General features: G+C 43.8%; 1 protein-coding gene across 6 annotated transcripts in view; it reads left to right on the top strand.

The window, feature by feature from the left end:
• The window catches only part of TBC1D5 (TBC1 domain family member 5), a 741,959-nt gene extending 726,873 nt beyond the window's left edge, over positions 1-15,086 (top strand). For 4 of the 6 annotated variants that reach the window (XM_073677953.1, XM_073677948.1, XM_073677951.1 and 1 more), the window contains 3 exons: positions 1,063-1,142; positions 3,070-3,234; positions 14,174-15,086. In XM_073677953.1, the coding sequence (XP_073534054.1) occupies positions 1,063-1,142; positions 3,070-3,234; positions 14,174-14,467 (539 nt within the window). In that variant the 3' untranslated portion in view covers positions 14,468-15,086. The remainder of the gene's footprint in view (positions 1-1,062; positions 1,143-3,069; positions 3,235-14,173) is intronic. The other 2 variants (XM_073677947.1, XM_073677949.1) reach the window with 1 other exon arrangement.
• Positions 15,087-16,126: the final 1,040 nt, after the last annotated feature.

The following is a 16,126-nucleotide window of genomic DNA, read 5'->3' as shown; positions in this document are numbered from 1 at the left end:
GCTTTTCCTGGTGCCACTAGAGTATGACAGGTCTCGCTAGGTACACCCATGGAAGAGACCATTCAATCAATAGAGCAAAGCCGGTCGGGGCGGCGCTGTCTTCTCTCTGCCTATGGTCCCTTGCTGGATTCCAAACTATGTTTTCTCTGAAATGTCACCATATTTCAGTGAAAAACATATCAGGCTGCAATTGTGCAACCAGGCAATACTGCCTGTGGTTTGGGCAGCATGAATTGACTGACAGGTTCCTTTTATGTTTAACTGTTTGTATGGCTGAACCAATTTGGCTGTAGACCAGTGTAATTGGTGCCAGACCTGCTTATCCTATTGAAATAAATATGTGTGGTTGCTAATATCCTAAGGCTCTGTTCCCACGATAAAGAGCCGCTGCAGCCCCGACGCTGCAGAGCAGCCGCACCACTTCCGCAGTTGCACAGAGACGCGTAGTGGACATGGGATTTCTAGAAATCCCATTCACTATGCTGTAACATCTGGACGCTGCGGTTTTTAATGCTGCATAAATACGCAGCTTCAAAACCGCAGCAAATCCTGAACGTGGGAACGCACCCTTAGAGCTGAACTGTACGCTTGGCATCTTGTGCTTCATAAAACATTTGAAACAGGCTCAGTCCACTAATACTGTAGTTTAGTAACTAAAAATACTCAGAAACAAATTGACTTTGCTGTCAGATTCTGTAATCTGGTGTTTACTGGTCTTGTGCCTCATTTCTTATGATTCATATTAAGTTCCTGAAATCAAGTCAGTGGTTTCTCATGAATCAGTACTTTGTTTTTAGTTACTTTATTCTCCATGTCAGTCCCTGATGAAGATGTTTGGTGAACCATTAGTTTCTTTACACGTTGTAACTACAGTACGTGTCTTATCATTTATTGGCTTTTCTACTGTATTTTTATCAGTAATTATCACATTGATTTTACTGGTAAAGTGTTTAACTACTTACCTGAGCTGCTACTAGGTTTCTCACAAATAAAGGCAGCATGATGGGAGATAGGATATAGAACTTCCATTCTGATTTTTCAATTCTGTCTGATCTATAACAGGATATATTCAGGATGTCGTCTTACAAGAAAAGCTGGAAAGAGAAGACAAAATCCAGGTGTCTCTAGCAGTGCTGAAACAGGTGTGTATTGCTACATTTCATAGCATTATATTAGATCATTATTATTATTATTATTATTATTATTCTCTCTGAACCTCAGTCTCTTTACAGCCATGATTCTTCCTGTCTGACCATTTTATCAGCAGGGCAGATAGGGGTTATTTTAATGTGGACAACCATTGTAATTGTGAGTGAATAAAGACTGAGTGTAATCTTTTCTATACATTCTATTGGATCTAGCCTTGTCTTATAACCTCAAACAGTCGTGTATTACAAATTTAGTAATATTATAGAGGTATTCTCAAGTTTGAAAGTTATGCCCTAACCATTAGATAGGGGATAACATCCCAATTGCTGGGACCCTCACCGTTTCTGAGAACCAGGGCTCAGAAGATGGAGCACTGCCCGATCCATTCATCCTTTTGAGAGTCAGCCCTGGCAGCTTTGAGCGACCGGAATTTCGGACTAGTCACCCAAGTGGCATGGTTTACAGGCGGCTTTTCAATGTATGTTTTCTCTGAAGAGCTGCAGCCTTTCAGAGTTAAACATATAAGGCTGAAATGACATCAGGGTCTGATACATGATGCTGGTGGTTAGTGCTTGTGCAGTATTATTCTGCTGCCAGGTTCACTTTAAAGGGAATCTGTCAGTAGGATCAACCCTCCTAAGCCATATGGGCACGCATGTCATAGGGAGCTGAATAAAATTATACCTTGGTCTCTAAGATCCGATGTCTTCTTCCAGAGAAATCCATGTTTTTCTTATATGTAAACGACCTCTTCCAGGCTCTGGGGAGGATGTTGTCTGGAAGATAACTCCTGCCTCCTGAGATTATTTTACATTAAGGGGAGTCACCAGTGTGAGACAAGTAACTAACACCAAACAGGATAAATTAAATTATTCTTCTTGCAAACACATTTTTTCAGCTCTCTGAGCTCTGCTATATTGCAACCCTGTCTGCATGTGAGTTGGAGGCTGGCGCTGAGAGGAACCTGCAGATGTGTCAGGTATGGGTCCAACACCCGGCACCCCCGCCAATCAGCTATTCTTGGTGTCGGCGGCCACCGCTGGCCAGAGAAGCTCAATTTCGGAGCTGCTCCGACTCCTGATAGTGGCCGTAGCCGAGTACTGCACATCCGCCTCCTATTGATTTGAATAGAAACAGCTCCACAACCGAGCAATTCCAGCCGGCGACCACCAACACCGAGAACAGCTGAACGGCAGGGGTGCTGGGTGTCGGACCCCACCGAATATCATTGATGACCTATCCTTAGGACAGGTCATCAATGTTTGATGTAGTGGACAACCTCTTTAAACTGTGGGTCTAGCAATGATCTCTTCTCCTGTGTGAGCTTCTCTGCTCCCCTCCCCTATGCTCAGACTAGGATAGTGTTTGTAATTGGTGTTTGAGCATGGGGGGGGGGGGGTGCAGAGAAGCTCACACAGGAGAAAGGATCTTTGCTAGACCTGCAATTCAAATAAGCTCCTAAGACAACATAAATAAGGCCGATAAGACACTTTCAAGGAAGCAAAATAAAGTAATGAAGTATATAACAAAGATTCATAACTTTACAAAAGTTGATCAATAATTAAATAGAAAAATGTAGTTGCTCTTTAAGCTTGTCAGATTTACACCAATTTATATGTAGTGCAATGTCAAAACAATTGTTGATTTAAAAAAGAATCAACACATTTGACTTATCAGTAACAATATATTTACCGAAAAATGTCTCTACATGGATCACAAATTATTTTATGTATTACTGACATACTTTAATAAAGTAGAATTATATTTCCAAGCTGGACCAGTTGTTCAATCAATATCTTATTTATTTGAATATTCTTATTAAATTAATATTCAATATTCTTATTTTATTACATTTTAACACTAAGCTCACTTGGGTAGACAATTCAGGATGCAACTCATTCAGAATATTGGTATTTTCAGATAAAGGATATTTTGAAAGGATCGCTACGATTCAACCAAAGTCATCTGGAGGCTGAAGAGAATGAGGAGATTACCATCACTGATGATCATTACTGCTCCAGCATGCAGATGAAAGAGGGAGAGATGCGGGACTTCTTGACCCATAAACTGCCACAATCACATCAGGTAATGCAATACCGAGGCTTTAGACAACAGTAAAGTAAATTCGATGCAAAAAATAAGCGGCTTCCATTCAAATAAAGTGGCAAAAAAAGGTATATGACGTTTCAGCTCTAACGGTGACATGAGAAAGACTCGATGTTAGAGCCAAAATGTCCTGACCTGGTATAGAAAAATATTTTTCTCAAAAAAATTCTACTTTATTTGAAGGGAGGTGCTGTATTTTTAGCTAGCTTGATTGATTATACATTGATAGATTAGAAAGTTTATTGGCCCAGATAGAGCCTGTAATATAAGAGGTGACTTCGGAGACTCTCAGCAAAATCAGATACCTTATGAAAAACACTATCTGCCTCTTATTTAGTATTACATGTGCCACTGCTTGTTAGGGGCTCTCTGCTCTAGATCTTAGGGTCCCAAACAGGAAATCCACCTGTATGAGGTCCATTTAATGCTTAGTAGTTGACTTTCTAAATATCATAACACACTATGCTTCCAAATATTATTCCTGTACTTGATTTCGTTACCAGATCATGTCAAAAAGACATATGGCATCATGTGTAAGGTCATTATGTGAGGGAGCTACTGCTCGTATGTTCTGTCATTATTCATTTAGTCAGCAACTGAGAAGACTGGTTGGAACATGCTTCATGTCACTGTATGTTTCCTAAATCTGACATGAGCTCGGTATTTGACCCCTGACAAGTCTGTGTCATAACAACACATATCAAATCATACTATTTGGATCCATTTGTCTGTAGGTTTCTATTTTTCCGCTCAACCTCATCGGAGTTTTTGTTGATTCCTAGAGATGTGTGTTTCCAGATGCTTTGGGCAAGTCCTCCATCTACCCTTGGATCACAGCCATCATTAAACAACTGGACAGTGGCCAGTAAACACTAGCATATGTTATAACAATATGCTGGTTGGAGTATAAAAAACAGCTCAGTATGGCTTTAGTTAGAACACATTGTTGTAAAATGTGTTCTTCAGTTGGATATTTTCCTTGCATGTCATGAAATTAATAAGACATGTACTGTGAGGTTGCATTAATAGATATTAGCCGCAGGGATCAATGTTTGGCCTACTGAAGGCTGTAAATCGCAGGCTTGGTCAACCTGAGCCTAGTTCAGACTAGCATTCCATATTCTGTAGGCTTTTGAGCTGAAATCTCCCAGCATTCATTGGTGGCTTGATACTGGCACTGAGCTTTCTTTGGTTATTTGCCCGGGCACTGTACAGTAATGAGATATACACTAGATAAAGCTGTTTGACCTACTGCATTTTAGGAGTTCAGCTAGGAGGTTAGGACAACAAACTTATTGACCTTGTCTAATGGCGTGTAGAAGAATGGTGAATGCAGCTTTGTATGCTGTAACCAGGGCCGGACCCAGCTGGGGACTGGGTTCAATTTATGCTTTTTTGTTTTTAAATTGTATACCGTTAAAAGTATCTATACAACCAAGTAGAGATATTGTAAAATCTGTGCCCATTACGCGCACCAAGGCAGCTTTTCTCAGTCTAACTTTTTAGTGCAATAGAAGAACATTCACCTTTTTTACACCTCTTTCCAAATTATTACGCAAATTCTATTTTTATGAATAATGGACTAGCATCGTTGCTCATTTTGTGATCTATCAGTACAGTCATGGCCAAAAGTTTTGAGAATGACACCAAAATTATATTTTCACATGATCTGCTGGCCTCTGGTTTTTATTAGTGTTTGTCTGATGTTTATATCACATACAGAAATATAATTGCAATCATATTATGAGTACCAATAGGTTATATTGACAGTTAGAATGAGTTAATGCAGCAAGTCAATATTTGCAGTGCTGCCCCTTCTTCTTCAACACCTCTGTAATTCTCCCTGGCATGCTCTCAATCAACTTTTGGACCAAATCCTGACTGATAGCAGTCCATTCTTGCATAATCAATGCTTGCATTTTGCCAGAATTTGTTGGTTTTTGTTTGTCCACCCGTCTCTTGATGATTGACCACAAGTTCTCAATGGTATTAAGATCTGGGGAGTTTCCAGGCCATGGACCCAAAATCTTTATGTTTTGTTCCATGAGCCATTTAGTTATCACCTTTGCTTTATGGCAAGGTGCTCCATCATGCTGGAAAAGGCATTGTTGGGCGCCAAACTGCTCTTGGACGGTTGGGAAAAGTTGCTCTTGGAGGACATTCTGGTACCATTCTTTATTCATGGCTGTGTTTTTAGGCAAGACTGTGAGTGAGCCGATTCCCTTGGCTGAGAAGCAACCCCACACATAAATGGTTTCAGGATGCTTTACAGTTGGCATGAGACAAGACTGGTGGTAGCGCTCACCTCTTCTTCTCCGAATAAGCTGTTTTCCAGATGTCCCAAACAATCGAAAAGGGGAAATCAGAGAAAATGACTTTGCCCCAGTCCTCAGCAGTCCACTCCCTGTGCCTTTTGCAGAATATCAGTCGGTCCCTGATGTTTTTTCTGGAGAGAAGTGGCTTCTTCGCTACCCTTCTTGAAACCAGCCATTGCTCAAAGAGTCTCTGCCTCACAGTGCCTGCAGAAGCACTCACACCAGCCTGCTGCCATTCCTGAGCAAGCTTGGCACTGCTGGTAGTCCGATCCCGCAGCTGAAACAGTTTTAAGATACGGTCCTGGCGCTTGCTGGTCTTTCTTGGGCGCGCTGGAGCCTTTTTGACAACAATGGAAGCGCTCTCCTTGAAGTTCTTGATGATGCGATAGATTGTTGACTGAGGTGCAATCTTTGTAGCTGCGATACTCATCCCTGTTAGGCCATTTTTGTGCAGTGCAATGATGGCTGCACGTGTTTCTTTAGAGATAACCATGGTTAACTGAAGAGAAACAATGATACCAAGAACCAGCCTCCTTTTAAAGTGTCCAGTGATGTCATTCTTACTTAATCATGACTGATTGATCGCCAGCCCTGTCCTCATCAACACACACACCTGTGTTAATGGATCAATCACTAAAACGATGTTCGCTGCTCCTTTTAAGGCAGGACTGCAATGATGTTGAAATGTGTTTTGGGGGTTAAAGTTCATTTTCTGGGCAAATATTGACTTTGCAAGTTCAGTAATTGCTGTTAAGCTGATCACTCTTTGACATTCAGGAGTATATGCAAATTGCCATTACAAAAAATGAAGCAGTAAACTTTGGAAAAATTACTATTTGTCTCATTCTCAATACTTTTGGCCATGACTGTACATGGACTTACCTATCATGGATTTTAACCATGCTGACATAGGGCTGTTGGAGAGAGATGGTCTATACCCAGTGTAGGGTTTGTACTCACCCAGCTGCTTTTGAGGTAGGCACAGGAAGGGGTTTCTTTAAAATGTCCAAGGCAGGTTTATTGCAAATTCATAAACCGCACTCTTAGAAGTAAACGAAACTCAGCCTTGTCCAGCACAGAGTAACAAAACAGAAAATAAACAGTCCATACAATATGGCGGGTTCGCCCACTCACGGTCAGTGTCCTTTAGCACAAACACGCTTGAGGTCTCTACACCTCCAGCCACAGACACTGAATGAGACACTCGGTCTCCATTTTATTTACCAAAACCATGCCCTGGGGTGGGGATATGTGAGCAACCATTCTCTCCCATCTCTTATGACTGTTTATAAAAACCGGCCCTGATACGCCCTATTAACTCTCTCAGCACTACGTGTACTAGAGCATGCTTTCCCGGGTTTACAGCACCGAAGCTATTAACCTCGATGATCCATATGTCCCCTCAAGGACCTGTCCAGCGGACATCTTACATACCCCCCCTCTGTCCAAAGCCGGGGGGCTTGGCACCTTTTACTAACAAACAGTGAACCCTTGACAATGCATCAGCATTGCCATGCAGTCTCCTGGGCCTATGCTCTACATGGAAGCTAAAATCCTGAAGGGCTAGGAACCACCTGGTCACTCTGGCATTGTTCCCCTTCTTCTCACTCATCTTAGAGTGTCCAACGCCCACTTGATGGCCAAACATTCCTTCTCCATTATGGAGTAATTCTTCTCACAACATGTCAGCTTTCGGCTCAAATACATTATGGAGTGCTCTTCCCCGTTCATCTCTTGTGATAGGAAAACACCCAGCCCAGTATCTGACGCATCCATTTGGACCACAAACTCTTTAGAGAAATCCGGTGCCACCAACGCTGTTTACACAGGGCCTGCTTTAGTTCCTGGAAGGCCGTCTCAGCTTCTGGAGACCACTTAGTCATAGCCGATTTTGTCCCTTTAAGGAGGTCTGTCAAAGGGGCGGCTATCATGGCGAAGTTAGGCATGAACCGGCGGTAGTAGCAACGATGCCCAGGAACGCTCTGACCTGCTTTTTTGAGAGAGGTTGTAAGCAACCCTGGATCATGTCAACTTTATTTATTTGGGGCTTTATCTCGCCTCTGCCTCCTACATAACCCAAATATTTGGCTTCCTCCATGCCCATGGCACATTTCTTCGGGTTGATGGAAAACCCCAACTTCCATAGAGCATCAAAATCGCCTGGACTTTGCTCAGATGGCTTCCCCATTCCTGGCTGTGGATCATGCTATATCATGATATCATCCAGGTAGGCTGCTGTGTATTTCTTGTAGAGAGATAGGATCTGGTCCATGGCTGTTTGGAAGGTGGCTGGAGCTCCTTGCAACCCAATCGGCATCTTTTTTTTACTGGAAACAACCATCTGGTGTTGAAAAGGCCGTATTCTCCTTGGCATCTTGGCATATAGGAATTTGCCAATACCCTTTTGTGAGGTCAAGGGTAGTAATGTACCTGGCCGGCCCTAGCCTCTCAATCAGTTCGTCTACCCTGTGCATTGGGTATGAACCGAACTTAGAGACCTCATTTAGTTTCCTATAATCATTGCAAAACCGCCATTCTCCATCTAGTTTTGGCACTAAGACTATGGGACTGGACCAGCCACTCTTGGACTCTACAATTATTCCCAGACTTAGTATCCGCTTCACCTCTTTCGAGATCACCTCTCGGCGGGCTTTGGGAATCCGATACTGCTTCAGCTTTACCCGGACATGAGGCTCCGTAAGAACCTCATGCTCCATGATCTGGGTACAACCTGGTAGTTCGGAGAACAGGTCTTTGTTCCGATGTAGAAACTCTCGGCACTTTTGCTTTTGGGCACCTGACAGTGATTTTGCCACCTTGACTTCTCTCATGTCTGCTTCAGACTTAGCCACCAAACATGGAGCTTCCACAGGCTCCCTATCTTGCCATGGCTTAATCAAGTTGATGTGGTACACCTGGTAGGGCTTCCTTTACCCTGGTTGGTGGGCTTTATAGTTGCTGTCACCCATCTTTTCAACTACCGTATTTTTCGGACTATAAGACGCACTTTTTTCCTCCAAAATTTTGGAGGAAAGTGGGGGGTGCATCTTATAGTCCGATATTTTCATAAATACTGTGGCTGTGGGTGGTGGGGATATGGGGGAAGCAAAAGTGGCGGAGTAGCGGGGCACATGAGGCAGCAGCTAAAATGCTGAGGGGGGCTATACATACAGTGATGATGCATGAGGGGGGCCATACATACAGGGATGAAGGGTGCCATACATACAGGGATGAAGGGTGCCATACATACAGGGATGAAGAGTGCCATACATACCAGGAAGAGGAATGAAGGTGCCATACATACCAGGATGGGGGTGAGGGGAGGCCATACATACCAGGATGAAGGGTGCCATACATACCAGGAAGAGAGATGAGAGGGACCATGCATGCCAGGATGGGGAATTGGAGTGCCATGCATGTCAGGATGGGGATGAGGGCCATGTATAATAGGAAGGAGGGGGCCATATATACCAGGATGGGGGATATTAACAGAATTGGGGAACATTACCCCTATAACAGTGTCAGCAGGAGACCCCCTCCCCCTTAACAAGGCATCATGACCACATTTTTCGCTTAAATTTTTATTTTTATTTTCCTCCTCTAAAACCTAGGTGCGTCTTATGGTCCGGTGCGTCTTATAGTCCGAAAAATACGGTACTTCATACGGGCCCTTCCATTTAGCCAGGAATTTACTATCCACCGTAGATACCAGCACCAGTACCCGATCCCCAGGGTTGAAGTGTCTCACCCTTGCCAACCTATTCTGCCCCCTCGACTGTGCCTCTTGTGCTTTGAGGAGGTGTTCTTTCACAATGGGCGTCACCTCTGCAATCCTCTCTTGCATCTGGGCCACATGTTCGATTACCCTCCTGTAGAGTGTAGACTCCGCCTCCCAGGTCTCCTATGCTACATCCAGGAGTCCGGGAGGGGTGTCGGCCATACAACAGCTCAAAAGGGGAGAATCCAGTAGAGGCCTGTGGGACTTCTCTGATGGAGAATCGAAGGTACGGCTGTAGACAGTCCCAGTCCCGGCCGTCTTTCTTTACGACCTTCTTCAACATGGCCTTCAAGGTTTTATTAAATATGTCTACCAAGCCATCTGTCTGTAGGTGGTAGACTGAGGTCCTGAGCTGTGTGATTTGCAGGATCCTGCACAATGCTCTCACTTTTGACATAAATGGAGTCCCTTGGTCCGTTAGGCTCTCTTTAGGCAACTCTGTCCTGGAAAAGAAATGAACCAACTCGCGGGCTATACACTCAAAGGAGTTTTGTAGTGGTACAGCCTCCGGATACTGGATAGCATAGTCCAGTACCACCAGGATATACTGATGTCCCCTGGCGGACTTGACCATGGGTCCCATTAGATCCATAGCGATGCGATCGAACGGGACCTCAATGATAGGCAGTGGCACTAAAGGTCTACGGAACTGAGCCACCGGGGAGGTCAGCTAACAGGTGGGACAGGACCTACAATAATTCATGATCTCTCATTGACACCCGGGCCAGTAGAACCTCTGGAGGATCCTTTCCCGAGTTTTTTCTACCCCCAGAAGACCACCAAGACATGTCCATGGGCCATATCCAACACCCTGCGTCTGTACAACCCTGACACTAGTAACTGCTCTATTACCTCTCCTCTGAGCTTGGTGACTCGATATAGTAACTCCCCATTTACGGCAAAGTACGGATATCGGGTGTCAGCCCCCGGCCCTTGAGCGACACCATTCAGAACAGTGACATTATCAAACGCCCCTTTTATAGTTAAGTCTCTGAGCTTGGCGGTTCCAAAGTTTTCCCCCCGATACCTTCAGCTCAGGAATGTTGGCCTCCGAGGATGCTGCCTCATCTTCATCCCCGACAAGCACACAAAAAGGAAACCCATCAGCTGTGACTTGGTTGTTGTCTGAACAAGTCAGCATCCTTCCTTTCTCCTACAAGTCCTAAAACAAGGCAAAGTCCCACCCTAATATAACAGGGTGCAACAGGTCCTTGACTACGCCCACCTCATGAGATTCGGTGCCACAGTTTGCGTCTGTGACCACTCGGGCCACAGGGTAGTCCTTAGGAGTCCCCGTGGTTACAACGGACACCGACATTTCTCCCCGGAATCAGCCATTGAGGAATTATGGCCCTCACTAGGGTTACCAAACTCCCAGAGTCCAACAAACTAGTCATTTGCACTCCATTCACTGACACGGGGCATGCTTGCGGACCCTCGCCTGGTTGAGGAACGGCACTGCAGGCAGGATATGAAAAATACGAGCACTGCCGTCCTACGCTGCAGTTCATTGGCTTATTGGTCATGGGGCAACGGACGGCAATGTGACCTGTGGTATGACACCTCCAACAAATTACGACATTAGATGGGGCCTTTGCAGCAACTCTGACCCCTCCTGGGCTCTAAGACGCCCCCCAGATGTGGCTCTAGTGCCCCTCTTTTGGGTGTCCGCCCCCCTTTGGGAACCCCAGTATGGAGGCGCTACGACCCGTTGCTTCCCCAAGGAACTCTATACTGCCTGGTACCTTTCCACCAACCCCACCAGGTCATCAGCATTACAGGGATCTCCCTGGGCAGCCCAGGATTGCACCGACCTCGGAAGGGAGTGTATAAACCTGTCCGTGACCACTTTCTCCACCATCTGTGCTGGGGAGGAAGATTCAGGTTCCAACCACTTTTGGACCAGGCGTAGGAGGTCGAACATCTGGGACCAGGAAGGTTTGTCATTGCAATAGGCCCATTGGTGCACCCGTTGCACCGTGACAGTCAGAGTCACTCCCAAGTGCTCCAAGATCTCAGTTTTCAATTTGGAATTCTCCTCTGCATCCTGCAAGGCCAAGTCAAAATAGACCTTCTTCAGCTCACCTGTTAAATATGGCGCCAGAACCTCCGCCCACTGCTCTGGAGTCAATTCCTCCCATTCCGCCACCCTTTCAAATACAGTCAGGAACGCCTCGATGTCCTCCCCCGGGGTCATCTTTTGTCAGGCTCTTCTTACTGTCTTCCTGACGTGTCAGTCATCACCTGGACTTGGGGGTGGGACGGTTGCCCTGCCATGGATCACCTCGGCTAGGAGCTCCATCTGCTGCTTGTGCTGTTGCATCTGCTGCTTGTGCTGCTGCACCAGTTGCTTTATCAGCTCCTCCATGCTGCCAGACGTTCCTTGCTGGCTGATGGTCTTCACTCAGGATATAAATGGTTTCCTGTAGCAGTCACACTGCTCCTTGGGATTCGTGCCCATGCTTCTAGCACCAATTGTAGGGTTTGTACTCACTCAGCTGCTTTTGAGGTAGGCACAGGAAGTGGTTTCTTTAAAATGTCCAAGGCAGGTTTATTGCAACTTCATAAACCGCACTCTTAGAAGTAAACGAAACACAGCCTTGTCCGGCACAGAGTAACAAACAACATAAACAGTCCATACAATATGGCGTGTTCCCCCATTCACGTCAATGTCCTTTAGCACAAACACGCTGGGGGTCTCCACACCTCCAGCCACAGATACTGAATGAGACACTTGGTCTCCATTTTATTTACTAAAACCACACGCTGGGGTGGGGCTATGTGAGCAGCCATTACCTCCCATCTCTTATGACTGCTCGTAAAAACTGGCCCTGATACGCCCTATTAACCCTCTCAGCACTACGTGTGCTGGAGCATGCTTTCCCGGGTTTACATCACCGAAGCTATCAACCTCGATGATACATATCTCCCCTCAAGGACCTGTCCAGCGGCCATCTTACACCATCTAACACTGTGAAAGTGAGGTGAAACTTTGCAAGACTTTTTTTTACACTGCGTTTCAAATTATTATGCAAATGCTATTTTTCTCTGATTTTTTCTAAATGGTCAATGCAAATGAGTCAGTATAATGTTCAAATCATCAACCATTAGAGTATAAATCAAATTTTATTGGATAAACCTCCCAGTGATAACAGTATTTTTGTTCAAAGCTAAAAAAAAACCTCAAAATGCACTGTTCCAAATTATTATGCACAGTTTCCAAACATTTTTTAGGTTGTAAAGAACTGAAAATGGTAATTTGTTGAATTTGCAGCATTAACAGGTCACATTTGCTGAAATCAAAAGCTTTTTCAATTAGGAACGTCTTAACAGGCGAAGTTGCATATTAACATAGAACCTCTTCTTTGATATCACCTTCACAGTTCTTGCACCTGTTGAAACTTGTAAGTTTTTGGTTAGTTTCTGCTTGAATCTCTTTGCAGGCTGTCGGAATAGCCTCCCAGAGCTGCAGTTTTGATGTAAACTGCCTCCAGCTTCATAGATCTTTTGCTAGAGGATACTGAAAAGGTTCTAAATAGGGTTGATGTTAGGGGAGAATGGTGGCCACTCCATCAGTTTCTCTCCTTTTATGCTCAATCAGCCAATCACTCAGAGGTATTCTTTGCAGCATGATATTGTGCATTGTCATGAATGAAGATGATTTTGCTATGGGTGGCATGGTTTGTTTTTTTTACCATGGAAGAAAGTTGTCATTTAGCAACTCTATATACTTTGCTGAGGTCATTTTCATACCTTCTGAGACCCTGAAGGAATGTACCAGCTCTCTCCTCATGAATCCTGCCCAAAACATGAGTCTACCACCTTTTTTCTGACATTGCAGCCTTATTAGAACATGATAACCATCCACCCACCATCCACTACTCCATCCATCTGGACCATCCAGGATTGCATGGCACTCATCAGTAAACAAGACTGTTTTCAAATTAGTCTTCATGTATGTCTGGGCCCACTGCAATCACTTGTTAGCATTATTTAGGGGTGGACGAATAGTAGGCTTATGTGCACCTGCAAGCCTCTAGAGCAGTGTTTCCCAAACCCCATCCTCACGGCCCCCCACAGGTCATGTTTTCAGGAACTCCTTAGTATTACACAGGTGATTGAAGTATCATCAAGGCATCAGGAATTCTCTCACCTGTGCAGTACTAAGGAGATCCTGAAAACATGACCTGTGGGGGGCCGTGAGGATGGGGTTTGGGAAACACTGCTGTAGAAGATCCTACACCTTGAGGTTTGTGGAATTCAAGAGGCATCAGCAGCTTCAAGTACCTTTTTGCTGCTTTGTAATGGTATTTTAACAGTTGTTTTCTTAATCCGATGAATTTGTCTGGCAGAAACCTTCCTCATTATGCCTCTATCTGCATGAACCCAGCTCTGTATCAGCCTCAAATATTTTCAAAGTACGATGATCACACTTAAGTTTTTGTGAAATATCTAATCTTTTCAAACTTTGTCTTAGGCATTGCATTATTTGATGCTTTTCAGCAAAAGAGAGCTTATTTTTATTTCCCATATTGCTTGAATCCTGTGGCCTGCTTAATAATGTGGAATGTTTTTTTTAAGTAGTTTTGCTTTAATTGGGCTCACCTGGTAAACTAATTATCACAAGTGTTTGAGATTGATTTCAGTGATCCAAAGAGCCCTGAGACACAATACCATCCATGAAGTTTATTTGAAAAACGAAAAATTAAATCTTTATGGCACTTAAATCCAATTGGCATAATAATTTGGAAAGCGGAGAATAAAATAATGGATAAAATCTGCAAAACTGTACAGCTTGTTAACCATAATTGCATATTTCTCTTAGGTTGAAGATGACTTGTCTGAAAACACAGAGTCTCGGCACACAGAAGACTATATTCTGATCCGGAAGGAAGAAGACAACATTGGCTATGACCAAGACTTACAGCCAAAAGATACATTGCAGAAACACAAAGCTATAGACCAGAAGAAAGAACCTTCACCGCATGCACTGACCTTCTCTGACCCCCTCATGGGTGGAAACACACCTTCAAGTATACTTAGCTCCAGCCCAGATGATGACAGCAGCAGCAACAGCAAAGATTCAGATTTCACCATTGTTAGCCCGTTAGATATTTAACCGTTATGTCTTAAGTTTTTGTTTTTATACTTTGTAAAATGAGGAACACCCTTCACGTACTCTAATATACGTAGGGAATATTGTAGTTTTGTTACGTATGAGCAGCTGGATGTGCCAGAGCCTGTCATTTATGCAAGCTGCTAATCAGAGCACAAAATAACAATAGACGTTACAGAGAATATAGCCATTGTCATTATTGCCTTACATGTATATTTACCACTATATGATATGTCTACTGGATGGCAGTGCTTGCACAGACTGACAGGTCTACTGAAAATGGGGAGCCACTGGTTGCCTAGCCAAGCTTGGAAAAGCAGTGTTTACTAGTAAGATGGTACCTAAGAAAACTTATGTTAATATTGCCAACAGAAGTATGTGTACAACTAATAAAGGAGATTAAGACTATTTCATGTATTCTGTATTAAAATAAAATGTTATTGGAGCATTGTACTCAATTAAAGGGGGTTAAGGAGAATGGAATGTGACTTATTGATACAAGGAGCATATCATGCCAGACGTTTCTTCTAAAAATGTTATACATGTAGACCTAAGGCTCATCTGTCCTTTCATGCAAAACCTGAAGCCTGCTTTTGGTGCATACAGGTGCTTCTCACTAAATTAGAATATCATCAAAAAGTTAATTTATTTCAGTTCTTCAGTACAAAAAGTGAAACTCATATATTATATAAAGTCATTACAAACAGAGTGATCTATTTCAAGTGTTTATTTCTGTTAATGTTGATGATTATGGCTTACAGCCAATGAAAACACAAAAGTCATTATCTCAGCAAATTAGAATACTTTAGAACAACAGTTGAAAAATGTTTTTAAAATCTGAAATGTTGGCCTACTGAAATGTATGTTCAGTAAATGCACTCAATACTTGGTCAGGGCTCCTTTTGCATCAATGCGGCGTGGCATGGAGGCGATCAGCCTGTGGCACTGCTGAGGTGTTATGGAAGCCCAGGTTGCTTTGATAGCAGCCTTCAGCTCGTCTGCATTGTTGGGTCTGGTGTCTCTCATCTTCCTCTTGACAATACCCCATAGATTCTCTATGGGGTTAAGGTCAGGCGAGTTTGCTGGCCAATCCAGCACAGTGATACTGTTGCTTTTAAACCAGGTATTGGTACTTTTGGCAGTGTGGACAGGTGCCAAGTCCTGCTGGAGAATGAAATTTCCATCTCCAATAAGCTTGTCGGCAGAGGGAAGCATGAAGTGCTCTAAAATTTCCTACTAGACGGCTACGCTGACTTTGGTTTTGATAAAACACAGTGGACCTACACCAGCAGATGACATGGCTCCCCAAACCATCACTGATTGTGGAAACTTCACACTAGACCTCAAGCAGCTTGGATTGTGGCCTCTCCACTCTTACTTCAGACTCTGGGACCTTGATTTCCAAATGAAATGCAAAATTTACTTTCATCTGAAAACAACACCTTGGACCACTGAGCAACAGTCCAGGTCTTTTTCTCCTTGACCCAGGTAAGACGCTTCTGGTGTTGTCTATTGGTCATGAGTGGCTTGACACAAGGAATGAGACACTTGTAGTCCATGTCCTGGATACGTCTGTGTGCAGTGGCTCTTGAAGCTATGACTCCAGTCCACTCCTTGTGAATCTCCCCCAAATTTTTAAATGGCATTTTCTTAACAATCCTT

The sequence above is a fragment of the Phyllobates terribilis genome, unplaced genomic scaffold (assembly GCF_046119375.1).
Source record: "Phyllobates terribilis strain yellow unplaced genomic scaffold, ASM4611937v1 Scaffold_4__5_contigs__length_816908805, whole genome shotgun sequence".
NCBI classification, from domain to species: domain Eukaryota; kingdom Metazoa; phylum Chordata; class Amphibia; order Anura; family Dendrobatidae; genus Phyllobates; species Phyllobates terribilis.
This window is presented reverse-complemented; position numbering and strand designations above follow the sequence as displayed.